At 48.3% G+C, this 13,838-nt stretch overlaps 7 protein-coding genes across 7 annotated transcripts; 5 read left to right on the top strand and 2 right to left on the bottom strand.

Moving 5' to 3' along the window:
* Nucleotides 1-316: 316 nt before the first annotated feature.
* On the bottom strand, nucleotides 317-1,512 carry BO87DRAFT_350062 (uncharacterized protein). The gene is made up of 2 exons (XM_025621055.1): nucleotides 1,273-1,512; nucleotides 317-1,213 (listed from the first exon to the last, which is right to left on the bottom strand). Exons 1-2 carry the CDS (start codon nucleotides 1,432-1,434, stop codon nucleotides 377-379), a joined length of 999 nt encoding a protein of 332 aa, XP_025484164.1. The 5' UTR covers nucleotides 1,435-1,512; the 3' UTR covers nucleotides 317-376.
* Nucleotides 1,513-1,972: 460 nt separating this feature from the next.
* Nucleotides 1,973-3,068, top strand: BO87DRAFT_372792 (oxidoreductase, short chain dehydrogenase/reductase family). The gene has a single exon (XM_025622380.1). The coding sequence runs from the start codon at nucleotides 2,249-2,251 to the stop codon at nucleotides 3,023-3,025; it is 777 nt and encodes a 258-aa protein (XP_025484163.1). The 5' UTR covers nucleotides 1,973-2,248; the 3' UTR covers nucleotides 3,026-3,068.
* Nucleotides 3,069-3,987: 919 nt separating this feature from the next.
* BO87DRAFT_350056 (uncharacterized protein) lies at nucleotides 3,988-4,635 on the top strand (the record flags this gene model as incomplete). The annotated part of the gene is made up of 1 exon (XM_025621054.1): nucleotides 3,988-4,635. One exon carries the CDS (start codon nucleotides 3,988-3,990, stop codon nucleotides 4,492-4,494), a length of 507 nt encoding a protein of 168 aa, XP_025484162.1. The 3' UTR covers nucleotides 4,495-4,635.
* A 175-nt stretch (nucleotides 4,636-4,810) lies between these two features.
* BO87DRAFT_412500 (class I SAM-dependent methyltransferase) lies at nucleotides 4,811-6,194 on the top strand. Its single transcript, XM_025626501.1, has 2 exons — nucleotides 4,811-5,270; nucleotides 5,337-6,194. The coding sequence occupies exons 1-2, from the start codon at nucleotides 5,060-5,062 to the stop codon at nucleotides 6,053-6,055; spliced, it is 930 nt and encodes a 309-aa protein (XP_025484161.1). The 5' UTR covers nucleotides 4,811-5,059; the 3' UTR covers nucleotides 6,056-6,194.
* A 1,765-nt stretch (nucleotides 6,195-7,959) lies between these two features.
* On the top strand, nucleotides 7,960-10,668 carry BO87DRAFT_299048 (P-loop containing nucleoside triphosphate hydrolase protein; the record flags this gene model as incomplete). Its single annotated transcript, XM_025619080.1, has 3 exons — nucleotides 7,960-8,263; nucleotides 8,310-8,449; nucleotides 8,497-10,668. The coding sequence occupies 3 exons, from the start codon at nucleotides 7,960-7,962 to the stop codon at nucleotides 10,666-10,668; spliced, it is 2,616 nt and encodes an 871-aa protein (XP_025484160.1).
* A 1,009-nt stretch (nucleotides 10,669-11,677) lies between these two features.
* BO87DRAFT_442966 (uncharacterized protein) lies at nucleotides 11,678-12,902 on the top strand (the record flags this gene model as incomplete). Its single annotated transcript, XM_025628074.1, has 1 exon — nucleotides 11,678-12,902. The coding sequence occupies one exon, from the start codon at nucleotides 11,678-11,680 to the stop codon at nucleotides 12,695-12,697; it is 1,020 nt and encodes a 339-aa protein (XP_025484159.1). The 3' UTR covers nucleotides 12,698-12,902.
* Nucleotides 12,903-13,091: 189 nt separating this feature from the next.
* Nucleotides 13,092-13,834, bottom strand: BO87DRAFT_372788 (copper transporter family protein). The gene is made up of 3 exons (XM_025622379.1): nucleotides 13,744-13,834; nucleotides 13,662-13,692; nucleotides 13,092-13,605 (listed from the first exon to the last, which is right to left on the bottom strand). Exons 1-3 carry the CDS (start codon nucleotides 13,795-13,797, stop codon nucleotides 13,103-13,105), a joined length of 588 nt encoding a protein of 195 aa, XP_025484158.1. The 5' UTR covers nucleotides 13,798-13,834; the 3' UTR covers nucleotides 13,092-13,102.
* Nucleotides 13,835-13,838: the final 4 nt, after the last annotated feature.

The following is a 13,838-nucleotide window of genomic DNA, read 5'->3' as shown; positions in this document are numbered from 1 at the left end:
AATAAACCGATTGTGGGTGCCACAGAGAGAGAATGTTCGTAAGATGCAGGTTAGGGAGCTCAATGATGATGGGAATGGTGAGAACTTATAGAAGTAATTAAGCTACAATGTAGACTCTTGCTAGTGCTTACTTGCTTCTTCGGGCTGCCGAAGACCGATCGCATCGCTGTACTTTTGCAATGAGAATGGTACTTGTATAAAGATGAGAACCGAACTGTGATTTAATGAGAGTGAAAGAATGGATATAATAGTTAGGAATGAATTAGTAGTTAGGTTATGTATCATCTTGATCTATCAACAAAAGAGAGAGGTTCTGGCTGAGTCCGACATAAAGGCTTCTGGAATGATCGTGCCGTGATACACCATGTCAAGTAATCTATGCCAGCCATGCCTCGATAGCGAACCGCAGGTTCTCCTGCAACCACTCCTCATCTCCTGTAGTCTCGCTTTCAAAGCCATGACCCCCTGGCCGCAGTGCCAAAACAATCTTATCCCCTCCCGGCTTCCCATCCATCACTTTCCTTGCCTTGTCCACGAAGGCTTGACTAACCTCCGGAGGCAAGATGTCATCTTCCAGGCCATGTCGGATAGAGATACCTCCACGGGGGAACTTGACGTCCGGCTCATCCAGCCGTTCCATAGGGTGCCGCAATGCCCGCCGGGGGTCTTTCTCAGTTCCACGTTCGTAGAGTTCATAGAGGCGTGCAACCTCAACAATGGCAAGCATTAAAGGCAATCGCTCAGGCGGCGTAATCGATGATTGGACTACTCCCTTTTCACTATCTCTGATCGCTTCATCGACAACACGGTTTGCCTCTTCCAGAGACAGACCGCTCAAACGAGGTGGGTCCTTCCGTGCGGAAACATCCTCGACAGGAGCACTGGGAAAGCCAGGAAAGCTTGCTGTTGCAGCCCGGATCTCCTCTGGGTGCGCCAGGGCGTGACAGATGCTGAGTGTGCCACCGGCGGATTCACCGGCAGTAATGATGCGATCTAGGTCGAGTTCTGTTGGATTAGGCTGGGATGAGAGAAGTTCCGCCGCTGCGGGCGAATGCAGCCAGATCCAGAAATCCTCAATGTCGTCGAACAGGTCAAGGGTGGTGGCCTCGGGAAGGAGGCGGTAGTTTGGAGATACGATCACCGCATTGTGCTGTTTCGCGATGTCGAAGAGGTATTGGGGAAACCATTCAAAGAAAAGCGCGTCTCCGGTTAGCTACTGCAGGTTAGTATCGTACATATTGATGGTGCTTGTCTAGTGAGTGGGCCACTTACGAAACCCCCGCCATGGAAATGGATGATAACTGGCCGCTTGCCGGTGTAGTTTGACTGGGGAATGATGAAATCGGCGCGGATGTTGTGATCGCCGACTGTTTTATAGTTGGTTTGGACCAAGTCAAAGCCGGCCAATCGCTTCTGCGCCAAGGGTGACTGCATTTTGTCAGGATTTCAAGCCAAAGTTGTTATTGTATAATCGAGAGGATAATGAAGTACACCGAGGCATCATTCTGGCAGGAAATTGGCCCAATTTATGGTCTGTTGAAGATCACTTTGTTGAATGGCCATGTCGGAGATCGCACGGATCAGCCGCTCTTCATGATGATATTTGTCTGGTTTGCTCTGTTTGTCGGAGAAGAGCCTGGCATGTGATTGGCTATCTACTTAGTTGGTATGGGGTGCTTGTTTGCATGGATAACCTCAGATGCAAACATCTTACAAATCTCATTTTTGCGCTCAGATTCCTCGGATTTGACAATGAGACCGAAGCTGGGCATTGCTTGATTTCTACTCCGGATCCAAAGTAGGCACTAATCTGACAGGTGGATTACTTCGCATATTTCTGGTACTTCTATATCAAGCAAAGGAGATAATGATCGGAGACCGGGCGCACGGGCACCCATGTCCGGCGACATCCCCTCGGGTTTGATAGAGAGGTCGAAGCTGGAGTCTTACCCTACCTTGATTCTCGTTCTAAGGAAAACACTCTCAGTTCAAGGGGTTCTGATTATGATTTATCTGACAGGTTGCCTCTTGCTTACCTCTGCTAACCCTAAAGCAAAGGAGATAATGATCGGAGACTGGGCGTGTGGGGGATGTGATTCCTCCCCCACCTGCTGACGCGGACTTAAGCGGACTTAAGTGGACACACACTAATATTTGACATCATGAGCTGTACTGCAATGGATATAATTGAGTTTTCCCATACACCAAAACTCGTTGTTTCCATCTTCAAACTCCCCAATCAGACAAGATGTCCTCCAGCAGCTACAACTACAACAAACTCGCGGGCAAGCATGTCCTGATCTTCGGAGGCACCTCCGGCATAGGCCTTGGAGTGGCCAAACTCTCACTAGCCGCATCAGCCAGAGTCACCGTGTCTTCATCCTCAAGCAAACGCATTGAATCCACCATCCAAGATCTCAAGACAGAATTTCCAAGTGCCCAGGTCCAAGGACACGTCTGCGATCTTTCCAAAGACACTGTGGAAGAAGACCTCGAGGCGCTCTTCCAAAAGACCAACCAAGTTGACCACATTGTCTTCACCGCCACCGATGCGCCAGCCATCATGCCCGTGCAGGAAATCACTCGGGAGAAGCTCATCGCTGCCGGTCAAGTGCGCTTTTTTGCGGCCGTACTCGTTGCCAAAATTGGCTCTCGATATCTCTCCCCGGGTCCCGAGTCATCAATCACCTTGACGACGGGGACCAATTGGGAACGCCCGATGGCCAATTGGACGGCGGTAGCTGGATACTTGGGTGGTACTTGCAGTGTTGCACGTAATCTGGCGGTTGATTTGAAGCCGATACGTGTGAACGCTGTGAGTCCTGGACTGGTGAGAACTCCGCTATGGAACGATCTGATGAACGAAGAGGAGCAGGAAAGTATATGCCAATTTGCTGCAGCGAAGAATCCGACGGGGAGGGTCGGTCTACCGGAAGAAGTGGCAGAGGCTTACATTTATTTGATGAAGGATGCAAACGTTACTGGACGGATTGTGAGTACGGATTCGGGTGCTTTGCTTGTGTGAGTGTATCAGCAGCAGCACTGTCTTAATGGACTTTAAATGGCACTTATTTTGGCATAGAATGCCACAGCTTGCTATGGACATTATTACAGACATACGATTAAAGCCCGTTATAGTGATTGCCTCAATAAAAGGTTGTCACGTAATGGCTCCCTGATATCAGTATCTCGGTTCCTTCACCATAATTCCAACTTACGTAGTACCCAGACCAACGCGATTATAATACAAATAAGCTAGCCCTTCCTCAACTCGCTTATAAATCTCTCCGGCAGCACCTGACCGGTCTTATAAATACAGACAACTAACTGAATAGCACTACTCCTACCCAGGGCGCAGACACGCCAAATCCAAGACCAAAAAGAAAAGCCAACCGTCCAATAACCACCAACGAGCTACAAGCGAGAAGTGAACTGTAGTACAAATTAGGCACACATGGTCGAATTGCCTCTTATATACTACCCGAGATTACATTCCAGACTAGGAGCCGCCGCCTCATTGATCTCAAATCTAGACACGACCCTGGTTGAATTGGGGTCATTCACGTCCATATGCACATTACTTCATTATCCGAACGGCTGTGTCACCTTTGAATAGTGTTTCAGTCATTCAGTTCTCTGCTGTGCGCGCATATACCCCTACACTGCCCCGTCCGTCATGATAGCCGGGTTTGCAATCCCCCAGACAGATTGAACTTGTATATTCCCTCCGTATATGCCTAACGTCATGCAGATACGAGTTGGTCAATTGACCAAGTACTGAGTACTGAGAACTAGGCGGATACATGAATGGGACTGAGCCAGGTCTGAACATGGACTATCATAAGGGACAAATAACTTATATATAGGACCGTAATCTACTTCCATATCATCAGCTACAACCCAGCCTAGGGAGTCTTCAAACAAACATCAGATAGTAAAACCTACTTACCACCTTGTCACAACTACTGCCTACTATCTACTACCAAAATGAACCTCCTCACCACCCTCTCCCTTCTCCTCCCCTTCACCCTCGCCCACCCAACCAACCCCCTAACCGCCGCCCTAGACATCGCCCACGACGCCACCCAATCCGCTGCCAATATCATCTCCTCCACCCCCAACATCATCACCTCCTCTGCGCCCTACGATCTCGTCTCCGACCTCTGCACCCCAACAGGCGCAAATTACTGCAACCTCGGCATCGCCACGTACGCACCCAACGGCCGGGTCCAGCTGCGCGAGACCTACGTCTACGATCGCTCCTGCAGGGGACTTGGGGCTCTGCCGCAGAGCCTCGATACGGGCCATTGGTCCCTGCATTCGTTGTTGCCGTGGACGGTGGAGGTTGATGTTAAGGGCGGTGGGAAGAAGCCGGAGGGCGATGCTTGGTATGCCGGACGGAAAATCGATTTGGGGAAGAAGATGGCGTGTAAGGATTGTGCGGGGGGGTTGAAGGATTGGCAGTGTTGTAGGGTGGCGTTTGATTGTCGGTAGATGACTATCTTAGTTTAGTGGGAATTGGTTGGGGTAGGGCAGGCAGTCTTTCGGGTTATGTTGTTTTTATCTGGTTTGGGGGAATTGATGGTTTGGGGTCAGTTATGAATTCGATGAGGAGAGTATGTTAGAGGAAGAGTGTGATTGTGTGTGTAGAAAAGGGGTTAATGGAAGTGGAGAATAATGGTCTCTTTTATAGGTAGTATGATTTTGGGACGGACGTATTGCCCCGTCTGCTGTCCGATATATCGTTTCTGGTCTTACGGTCAGCATTTTGACATATGATGTGGTCTATTTCAATTAGTAACGCAATGGCCAGCCTGATTGCAAATGATCACTTACATTAACCCCTTCATACAATACAGAAAGCTTCGGCAGCTGAATGGCTCATGTCCTTGGATGAAGCACATGCTAGGCGACTATAATTACCGAGTTAAGGGTCCAGGATCCATCACATCAGCTCCACCCGACCAATGCCCCCGCTTCCTATTTAAAGGCTAGGAAGGCACTGGTGTCTTGGAAACGTGTCAGGAAGAGTTCCCACCTTATCCCCATTTGTATCATCATGGCCATTGCGAGTTCCACCTCTGCCGCCCCGAAAGGCAACGCTTTCGTTGGAACCGAAGGGATTTATAACCTCCCGCACCACCAACGGGAGATCGACCGTCTTCAACGGCAGCACAAATTCATTCTGTCGTCCACAGGAGGCCTTCTCCTGAGCATGCCTGTGGAGACCAATGCTGAACTGAGGATTCTGGACGCTGGTGCAGCGGATGGTAAGTGGAAAGAAGGGAGCCTGTCTAGCGTCAAGATAACTTCGTTGACTCACGATGCTGGAGTAGGAACCTGGCTTCGTTCTCTAGCACAGCACTATCCCAATCAGAAATGGTCCCTTCATGGCATCGACATTGGCTCCGCGCTTTTCCCGCCTCCATCTGCAGACGGTCCGATTGTGGATCTTCGGAAGCATGATATCCGGGAGCCAATTCCAAAGCATCTGCACCTCCCAGAAAGCTTCGACATCGTTCATCAACGCTATCTTATATGGGGCCTGAAAAGCTCGGAATGGCCACAGGCCGTGGGAAACTTGCGTTCAGTGTTGAAGCCTGGAGGCTGGATTCAGCTTGTGGAAGCCCAATGGGTAGATCGTGACACACCATTTGACCCTGTTAAGTTCCCTACCCTTGCCAAGATGTCGGAGTTCGAAAAGTGGAGCACTGCTGCTTTTGGGATGAATGCTTATATTGCTTATGAACTGGAGGATTTGCTCAGTGACCTGGGATTTAAGAACATCAAGAAAACATCGTTCGCTTTGGGGTACGGTGCAATGGCTAGAGAGGAGCAGTGGAAAGTGGCCTCTGCTCATATATTGGTGGAAGGATTCCGCAGCCTCGGGCATAAAATGCCCCCTGGCGGTATCCCTGGGGTGGCAAGAACCCCGGCTGAGTACGATGCTTTCTTGGACGATTTGCGGGACGACGTGATGAAGTATGGATATGCGCCGCAGCTGAATTTTGTCATTGGGCAGAAGCCCTCGGAATTGGCTTTAGCCTCACTCTGAGTGCACAGGCGCTGATTTTGTCTGGACAAGGTACATGATGTGGGTTCGTGCGTTGGACCATACATTGTAATGTGTTTATTCTTGAATGTTTTGGTTGAAATGCTATAACTGTACTTCGTATACCAAGCATGATAATCACCAGAGATGTAGAGTAGCCAATGATGGCGCCAGCGTCGTGGCGGGTAAACAGGAAGCTTATAAACGGGTGGGGAGAGGTTGGACGGGAGGGTGAGGAGCGAGCATGTGCAGGTGGTACGAGGGAGCTAGGGCCTCAACTCCTTTACCATACTTCTGACCGGAACCTTATAGATCACAACCACAACGAGCACGAGAATATAACCTATCGCGGTTGGAAGAGGCCGTCTATGTGTCTTCCCCTGCCCCGGCCACGCAAGGGGGCGGAGTGTGGATCCACCTGAATCTGCGACCAACTCCACTGGCTTAGGCAGACAAGGCTGCCTAGTTTGGTACCCAAAATCATACATGATATAGGCGTCCGGAGTCGTTCCGCCATAGCTAGGCCAGAAGCCTATGCTGTGTAGTGACCAGGCTCATTCTGTTTGAGACATGAATCACCGACATAAGAAATACCTTCACTTATCTGTGTTGGAAACCAACTATTGGCCGAGGGCAGTATAAGATTGATTATTCCAACGGCAAGACCTTGTCCATTCGAGCACACTGAGCCTCACAAGTGTGATAAGGCTACAGGCATGCTTGCTGCATGCATAGGAGGCGAATTGCTTTGAGACCGCACCAATCATGCAGGTTATATGATGATGATGTTCTCAACGTATTTGCATATGTACCGTGAGGTGGCTGCTCTCATCGAAATTACCCCAAGGCTACAGCGTCGCTGCCTACCATCGTCTTTTGAGGCTCTTCTATTTGCCCCCTCAAAGGATACCAATATAGACCTGAATGTATGGCTCCCCGTTCTATAAGTATCTCCGACATCCTCGCCCGAAAGTAAGTTCGTTCATCAGGCGTTTCATCTCTTACTTTACCTAGCAACTTCATTAGCTGACAGCAAAATGGGAGAACAATCAGGCCCATCAGAGAAGGAAATTGTCGCGGAGAACACCATTGAGGACTCGACCCCTACAACCAAGGAAGAATGCGGTAATCAACAAAACGCTGAAGAAGACCAACAAAAGATGACGGGAGCGGACTACAGCTCTGACGAATGGCAGCACTTTGATAATACTGTCCTAGACGAGGCGTTTTCTTCGCTTGTTTGTCCTGTGCACAAAGACCTGGAGGACACTGTGCCAGATGACTCCCAGAATGGCTTGGTGGAAGAAAATACCAACACGGATAACACGCCAACATGCGGCGATACTGGGGACGAGAGGACGAGCGATGCAACAAAGGAAGGAAGCCAACTAGGCGATGACGAAGCCATTGAAACACATGTTGACGAGGGTGAGCTACCAGCCACAATTTTGTCTAGCGAAAACAAAGACGTCGACCAGGGCAATTCGAGCCCTAATCGCGAAGGACTTGACGAAGAGGTGAACTTACTTGATAGCAAAGAGAAGTGGACCAATGCAGAAGGAGAAGACAGCGAAACACACGAATCCGAAAACAATAACGGCGACGACAACCAAGTCGATGGTCCATCTGACAACCAAGCCCACAAGATCGACGAGAATATTGGCAACACAATCAATGGCGACCAAGTCGATGAAGAATTAGCCGAAGAGACGAACGATAACGGAATGCAACATAACAGTGAGGAGAGTAGCGATACTCAAACTGACAGAAATAACGGTGAAGAAGACAACAACCAGTGCGATGAAGATGACGAAGACACCAAGTCTCTTTCCAGCACAGATAGCGACTACTTTCTCAAAACATGGACGTTTCTACCAGAAGACGAAGACATTGCTGAAGGGAATGAGATGGACCTGAAGTTTGATGATCAAGCCATTGAAGACCTTGAAGCCAACGTGAACGACATGGACGATGAATCGCCCTCCCGCTTGGAATGGCTTAGACAGAAACGGCTGCTAGCTGGGCTGCAGCTATCCAAGAATGAACAGCGCCTTGAACGGTTGATGGATCGTGTAATGTGTCTGATTGGCCAGGAGAATATCAAGGCTCAATTTCTGGCCCTTAAAGCCAGGATTGAAGCAGATAAGGCGCGGGGCGAAGACTTCAAAAATGCCCATCATAACATAATAATCACTGGAAGCATAGGAACCGGTCAGTTTATTTCCGGAATTGCGTGAACATTGACTGAAGAGCATAGGAAAAACAATCGTGGCCAAGATCTATGCGGAGTTCCTTGCTTGTTTTGGTCTTGCGGCGAGGAGTATCAGCCATTATTCAGGGTTCCACGTGGCATGCAAAAAATTCCACCGTTGGCTCCCGTCAGAAGGAGTATGCTTAGTATTCCCTTTTCTCGAAAGGGCCATATATATACTAAAATATTTCAGGTCATGTTCATTAACCGAGCCGACCAGCTTACAACACATCCAACAGTGACGGACGAGTTTCTCACTATCATGCGGAACTATGATGGAGATATTGTGGTCATTCTGATCGGACCGCACAAAGGGTTCAGTGACACCGGAGCGTCTCGCCTCTTCACCATGAAATTGGCTCTCGAGGACCATTCTGATGAAGAAATCCACCGCCTGTTGGTTCGTATATTGAAAAAGGCTAAATTGCACGTTGAAGGGGGTTGGGGTGGACCGTATCTGAAGATCCTGACTCGTCGAATTTGTCGTACACGATCAGAAAACGGCTTTGATAATATTCTTGCTTTGCGCACTGTTTTGGAACTGGTGATGAATCGTCAAGGTTTGCGACTCCGCCAGTCATTAGGAGACACGGCAGCCAGGCGCGCGAAAGAACCCAACTATAACTATCTGACAAAACTCGATCTTCTCGGACCAGAACCAGTGAACAAACTCAGAGACAGCGAGGCCTGGAAGCAACTGCAAGACATGATCGGGTTCCAGGAGGTCAAAGAGATGGTCGATGAACTGGTGCATCAAGCAAACACCAATCATCACCGTGAGCTTCAAGGCCTACCTCCACTTGATATACCCTTGAACAAGGTGTTCTTAGGCCCTCCAGGTACTGGAAAAACCACAGTCGCCAAGCTATATGGGCAGATTATTACCGAAATCGGTCTCCTCTCTGGTGATGAGGTTGTGGTGAAAGATCCATCTGATTTCATTGGGCAATATATCGGCGACTCGGAAGCAAACACCAAGGATATACTCCGTGCTACTAAGGGCAAGGTTCTCATCATTGATGATGCGCATATGCTTTATCAGGGAACTGGGCATGGGGCTAATTGCTCAGATTCGTTCCGGCTCGCTGTTGTGGATACGCTAGTCACAAATACTTCGAATGAACCCGGCGATGACCGTTGTATTATCCTCATTGGTTATCCGGACCCGATGAAGGAGTTTTTCAACAACAGTAACCCGGGGTTGCGACGTCGATTTCCATTAGAAGAGGCTTTTCACTTTGAAGACTACTCAGTCGATCAGCTTGCCATGATTCTTGACCAGAAAATGTCGAATGATGAAATAGAGGCTACCGATCAGGCCAGAAAAGTTGCCCTAGAAGTACTTGCGAGGGCTCGAGACCGGCCCAACTTCGGAAATGGAGGTGATGTCGAGAATTTGCTTGGAAAAGCAAAAGCGGCCTTCTACATGAGAGTGAAGGGTGTTAGGAACCGAAAAGGAAAGAAGATCGAGGCCTCCGATTTTGACCCAGAGCATGATAGGGCCTTCAATGGCAGCAAGGCATGTGATTCACTCCTCTCATCAATGATCGGCATGGACAGTATCATCTCCCTTTTCAGAAGTTATCAAAAGGTATCGTCCGGTATGCGATCGCAGGGGATTGATCCGCGTCCATATATCCCATTCGCGTTTGTCTTCAAGGGCCCACCAGGGACTGGAAAAACTACTACAGCTCGCATTCTTGGTGATATATTCTACGAAATGGGATTCCTCTCCACCTCCGAAGTCATTGATTGCTCTGCGACAGATTTGATAGGCGAGTATGTAGGGCAAACAGGACCCAAGGTGATCAATCTTCTGGAGCGGGCTTTGGGAAAGGTACTATTTATCGACGAAGCTTATCGGCTAGCGGGAAAGTCCACTGGCAACTGCTCGAGCTTTGCTAACGAAGCTGTTGGAGAGTTGGTCGACTGTATGACAAAGCCACGCTACTCTCGCAAGCTCGTGATTGTTCTAGCTGGCTACTCGGATGATATGGATAGGCTACTTCATATGAATACGGGTTTACGGTCTCGGTTCCCCACCGATATTGTCTTTCCATCGATGAGCCCAGCTCACTGCCTTGAATATCTTGAAGTGCAGCTAGGGAAGCTCCAGATAAGAGTGGATCGAAGCCCTACCATGAGTGAATGGGAAGATTCAACTGTTCGGGACCTGTTTGCCCAGTTGCAAAAGACAAGGTCTTGGGCAAATGCCCGGGATGTTGAAACACTGGCACGCAATATCGTTTTCGAGGTGTACAAGAGTCAACGGGGCACCAGTGACTCCGACCTCAGCGTTTCTATGGACGATATAATGAACTGTCTAGATGACATGCTAGACCAGCGCGGCCAGTCTTCTGAATAAACGCCCTCTGACGCGCGGGGCTGTCTGACGCTTAGCTCACAGGTTGTTTATTGAGATTGGTATCAAATTTTTTGGGTTGCTTTGGTTATTGATACTTGGTAGCTTGCATTTATATAGCTCAGGTGCATTTAGACATGCTTTAATCTGTTCCAACCTCAGCACTCTGTTGTTAATGCTATATAGAGGGATAATATTTCACTAAGCATTCCCTGCGTAGTCCCTTTTATAGTTCATGACAGTGAACTATCATAAGATAAAAGAAGTTGCGCTTCACGTTCTCCTTTAACCATATGCATAAAGAAGTTTGTATTCTCGATTCCTGGTAAGAACAATACAGGAAAGATAATAATGTCTGTCAATTAGCAGTCGCTTACAAACTCTAGAAGTGCTACGGAAAAAGAAAAATTAGAAATTCGATAGATATAAGTAATTCTTTAAGATACTATGTTCTCCTCGGATGCAATTTCCGCGTAGTAGCAAATATATAACAATCGTATATAGATACAGATAGTTTTGAACTTCACAAGAAACCAGCCATAGTCCTATTGATAAGCCATTCAAAGGTACTTCAAAAGTACACTTACCAAAAGAAGACGGATAGATAGATATTGATAAATATATATGGGGAACATTCCAATCGGTTTGATGGGCCCGGGTCTTGCCTCTAGTAAATGCAGGATTTGGCAATATCACCAAGATCCGGACCCTGGTACATGACTACGCCTATAAAGGGGGTTTCATTGTTCTTTTTTTTTTTTTTTTTTCGGAAAACATATGTTGAGCCAGAATCTTCATCGGTCTCATCAAGGATGTATTACCTCGGTTCTATAATGGCATAATAGACTAGGTATCCCCTGGCTTAGATAAAGACGGCAACTGACATTTACCCAACACCGAAAGCTCACATTCTCAATCCTCGTCGGACAAAGACAATACATATATCAATATATCAAGTGCGGATTTCCTAACCTCATCGCCAACAATACCCCATTTGTCGATATAAAGCACTATGGTGAAAGAGTGTCTCGATTACGACATCGGCCGAATCCACTACATCGGACCGGACAAGCATCCCGAATTCACCGTGTACAAAGGCAACAAATACTTCAGGATAACCATCGGTGATGTGAGAAGATACCACAGATTCTACAAGAAATACAAAGCACGCCTCCGAAAATCAAATCACCCGTCGCACAGAGAGCTAAAGGATGCTAAGCACAGTGTCTACCGATGCATTTTGAGGTACTGCGGTGTGAATAAATTGGCCCCTCCATTCGATTATACCAAGATCCACATAGTCGAGGACTGCTTCAATAAGCTCGAAGCAGTTGGATGCTGTATAGACTGGACCAAGGAAGGTGGCTTCAGATTCAAGACACCAGAACCCATCAGCAACGAGGTTGAATTCAAAGGCATAGCCATCCCCGATGCCGTGGCGGCTGGGTATCCGCGGCTTCCTGCATATGATCTCAGAGATATCATAGTTAAATTGGATCCTGATCCGAAATCTGTCATTCCTAAGAAGGTGTCTCTGGTTGAACAACCTAATGAGGCCCTCTACTTTAAGATGCTCACGGTAAGGGACAAATCGGATTTGATCTGCTCTTATAATGAGATCGAGAGTTATACGAAGCTGTGGGACTCTGGGATTTACGGCGAACCGCTTTTTTTAGGGGCTCAAGTTGTTGGTGTGGCGCAGGATTGGAGCAAAAAGGTGTTTGGTCTTCTTTTGTTGTGCATCGAGGGATCTACTCTCAGTGATGTGATGCGGGATGGACGACCTCTACCGGATAAAGAACGCCGAGATAAATGGTATTGGCAGATCAAGAATAGTTTGAAGATTCTTCATCGGAGGGACTTGCTTTGGGGAGATCCTAAGGCTGATAATGTGCTCATTGATGTGAATGATGATGCTTGGTTGATTGGGTTTGGGAAAACCTGTACGGCCCCGTGGGTGGATAGGTGGGCAGATGGTACGCTTGAAGGGGATAAAGAGAGAGTTAGACGGTTGAAGAAGATACTGCTTTGAGGGTTGACAATAGAGGATTAGCTGAGGTGTAACCGAGCAAGATTGATATGCGCTGATCAACGAATTGCTTGAAGGAGATAGTAATCAAGAAATAATCTACTCACCAGTTGCCCCGCCGAGCCCCATCAATTTATAACCATTGGCGATGTGAGAAATTAACTCAAAATCGCAGAGTAGCAAGACCTGGAGTTGGGCTTAAAGTGGGTCTGAGCATGATTGAGGGAATATAGCAGCGCTCTGACAAGATGTTACAAAAGAAGCATAGTCAGGCAACAAGGCCATAATCAGGCAGCAACTATATTTATGACTAAGCACTCAAGGACCCCTCCAATCTTACGATATTAATCTGAAACAATCTAAACTTCAAACATCATGGGCTTCGTTGCACTATAGACTGTCTCATAACTACCCACAACAACCCGTCGTCCACTCTTCTGTCTGTTTCCCCGGTTCTATCTCCATTGCTTTCGTCGCATCCGTTGTCCTGGCCCCCGGACGCGCCACCACGACACGGTACTCGCCCCGGTCGCAAAACACCTTCCCCAGAAACGCCCCCAGGAGGATAGAGATGATCATGTACCCATTGTAAAACATGGCGATCAGCATGATAATGTACGCGAGCCCGAACTGCAGTGTGTGCAGTAGCGCCCGCGCCAACTGCTGCCAGGGACTGGCTCGGAAGGTAAGCACCGTTGGCCCGTGCTCCAGGCTGTCACCGCAGAAAAACTGCATGCGGTCCGATGTTGTTTGCGCTGCAACGTAGCGCTGGAATTGTCGTTGGAGATGGTCCTCGTATTGCTTGCTTAGGAGGCGGAGGAAGTCGAGCAAAACGACGAGAAAGGCGACTGCGATGCATGAGACGGCGAATTGGCCCGCCGTGTTGATGTGCCAGGTGGAGGAGAGGAAACCTGCAATTGTTAGGGCTGGATGGATCAGAGCTATACAGAGTACTAAGGAATCATACAGGCATCGATTGTGGTCCAATTCCATAACATCTGCCATGTTGATTAGTCATCAGATGTCAAGCAGGGAGTGAAACGACGTACGGTTACCGAGCAGGCGCTCGAATTGGAGCTGGACATGTCCATGTGCATGTCCATGGTGGTGATGGTGATGGTGATGGTGTTGCAGTTTGGGAACC

Source organism: Aspergillus neoniger (genome assembly GCF_003184625.1).
Source record: "Aspergillus neoniger CBS 115656 unplaced genomic scaffold BO87scaffold_3, whole genome shotgun sequence".
NCBI classification, from domain to species: Eukaryota; Fungi; Ascomycota; class Eurotiomycetes; order Eurotiales; family Aspergillaceae; genus Aspergillus; species Aspergillus neoniger.
The sequence above is the reverse complement of the archived record's forward strand: the minus strand, read 5'-3'. Positions and strand labels throughout refer to the sequence as shown.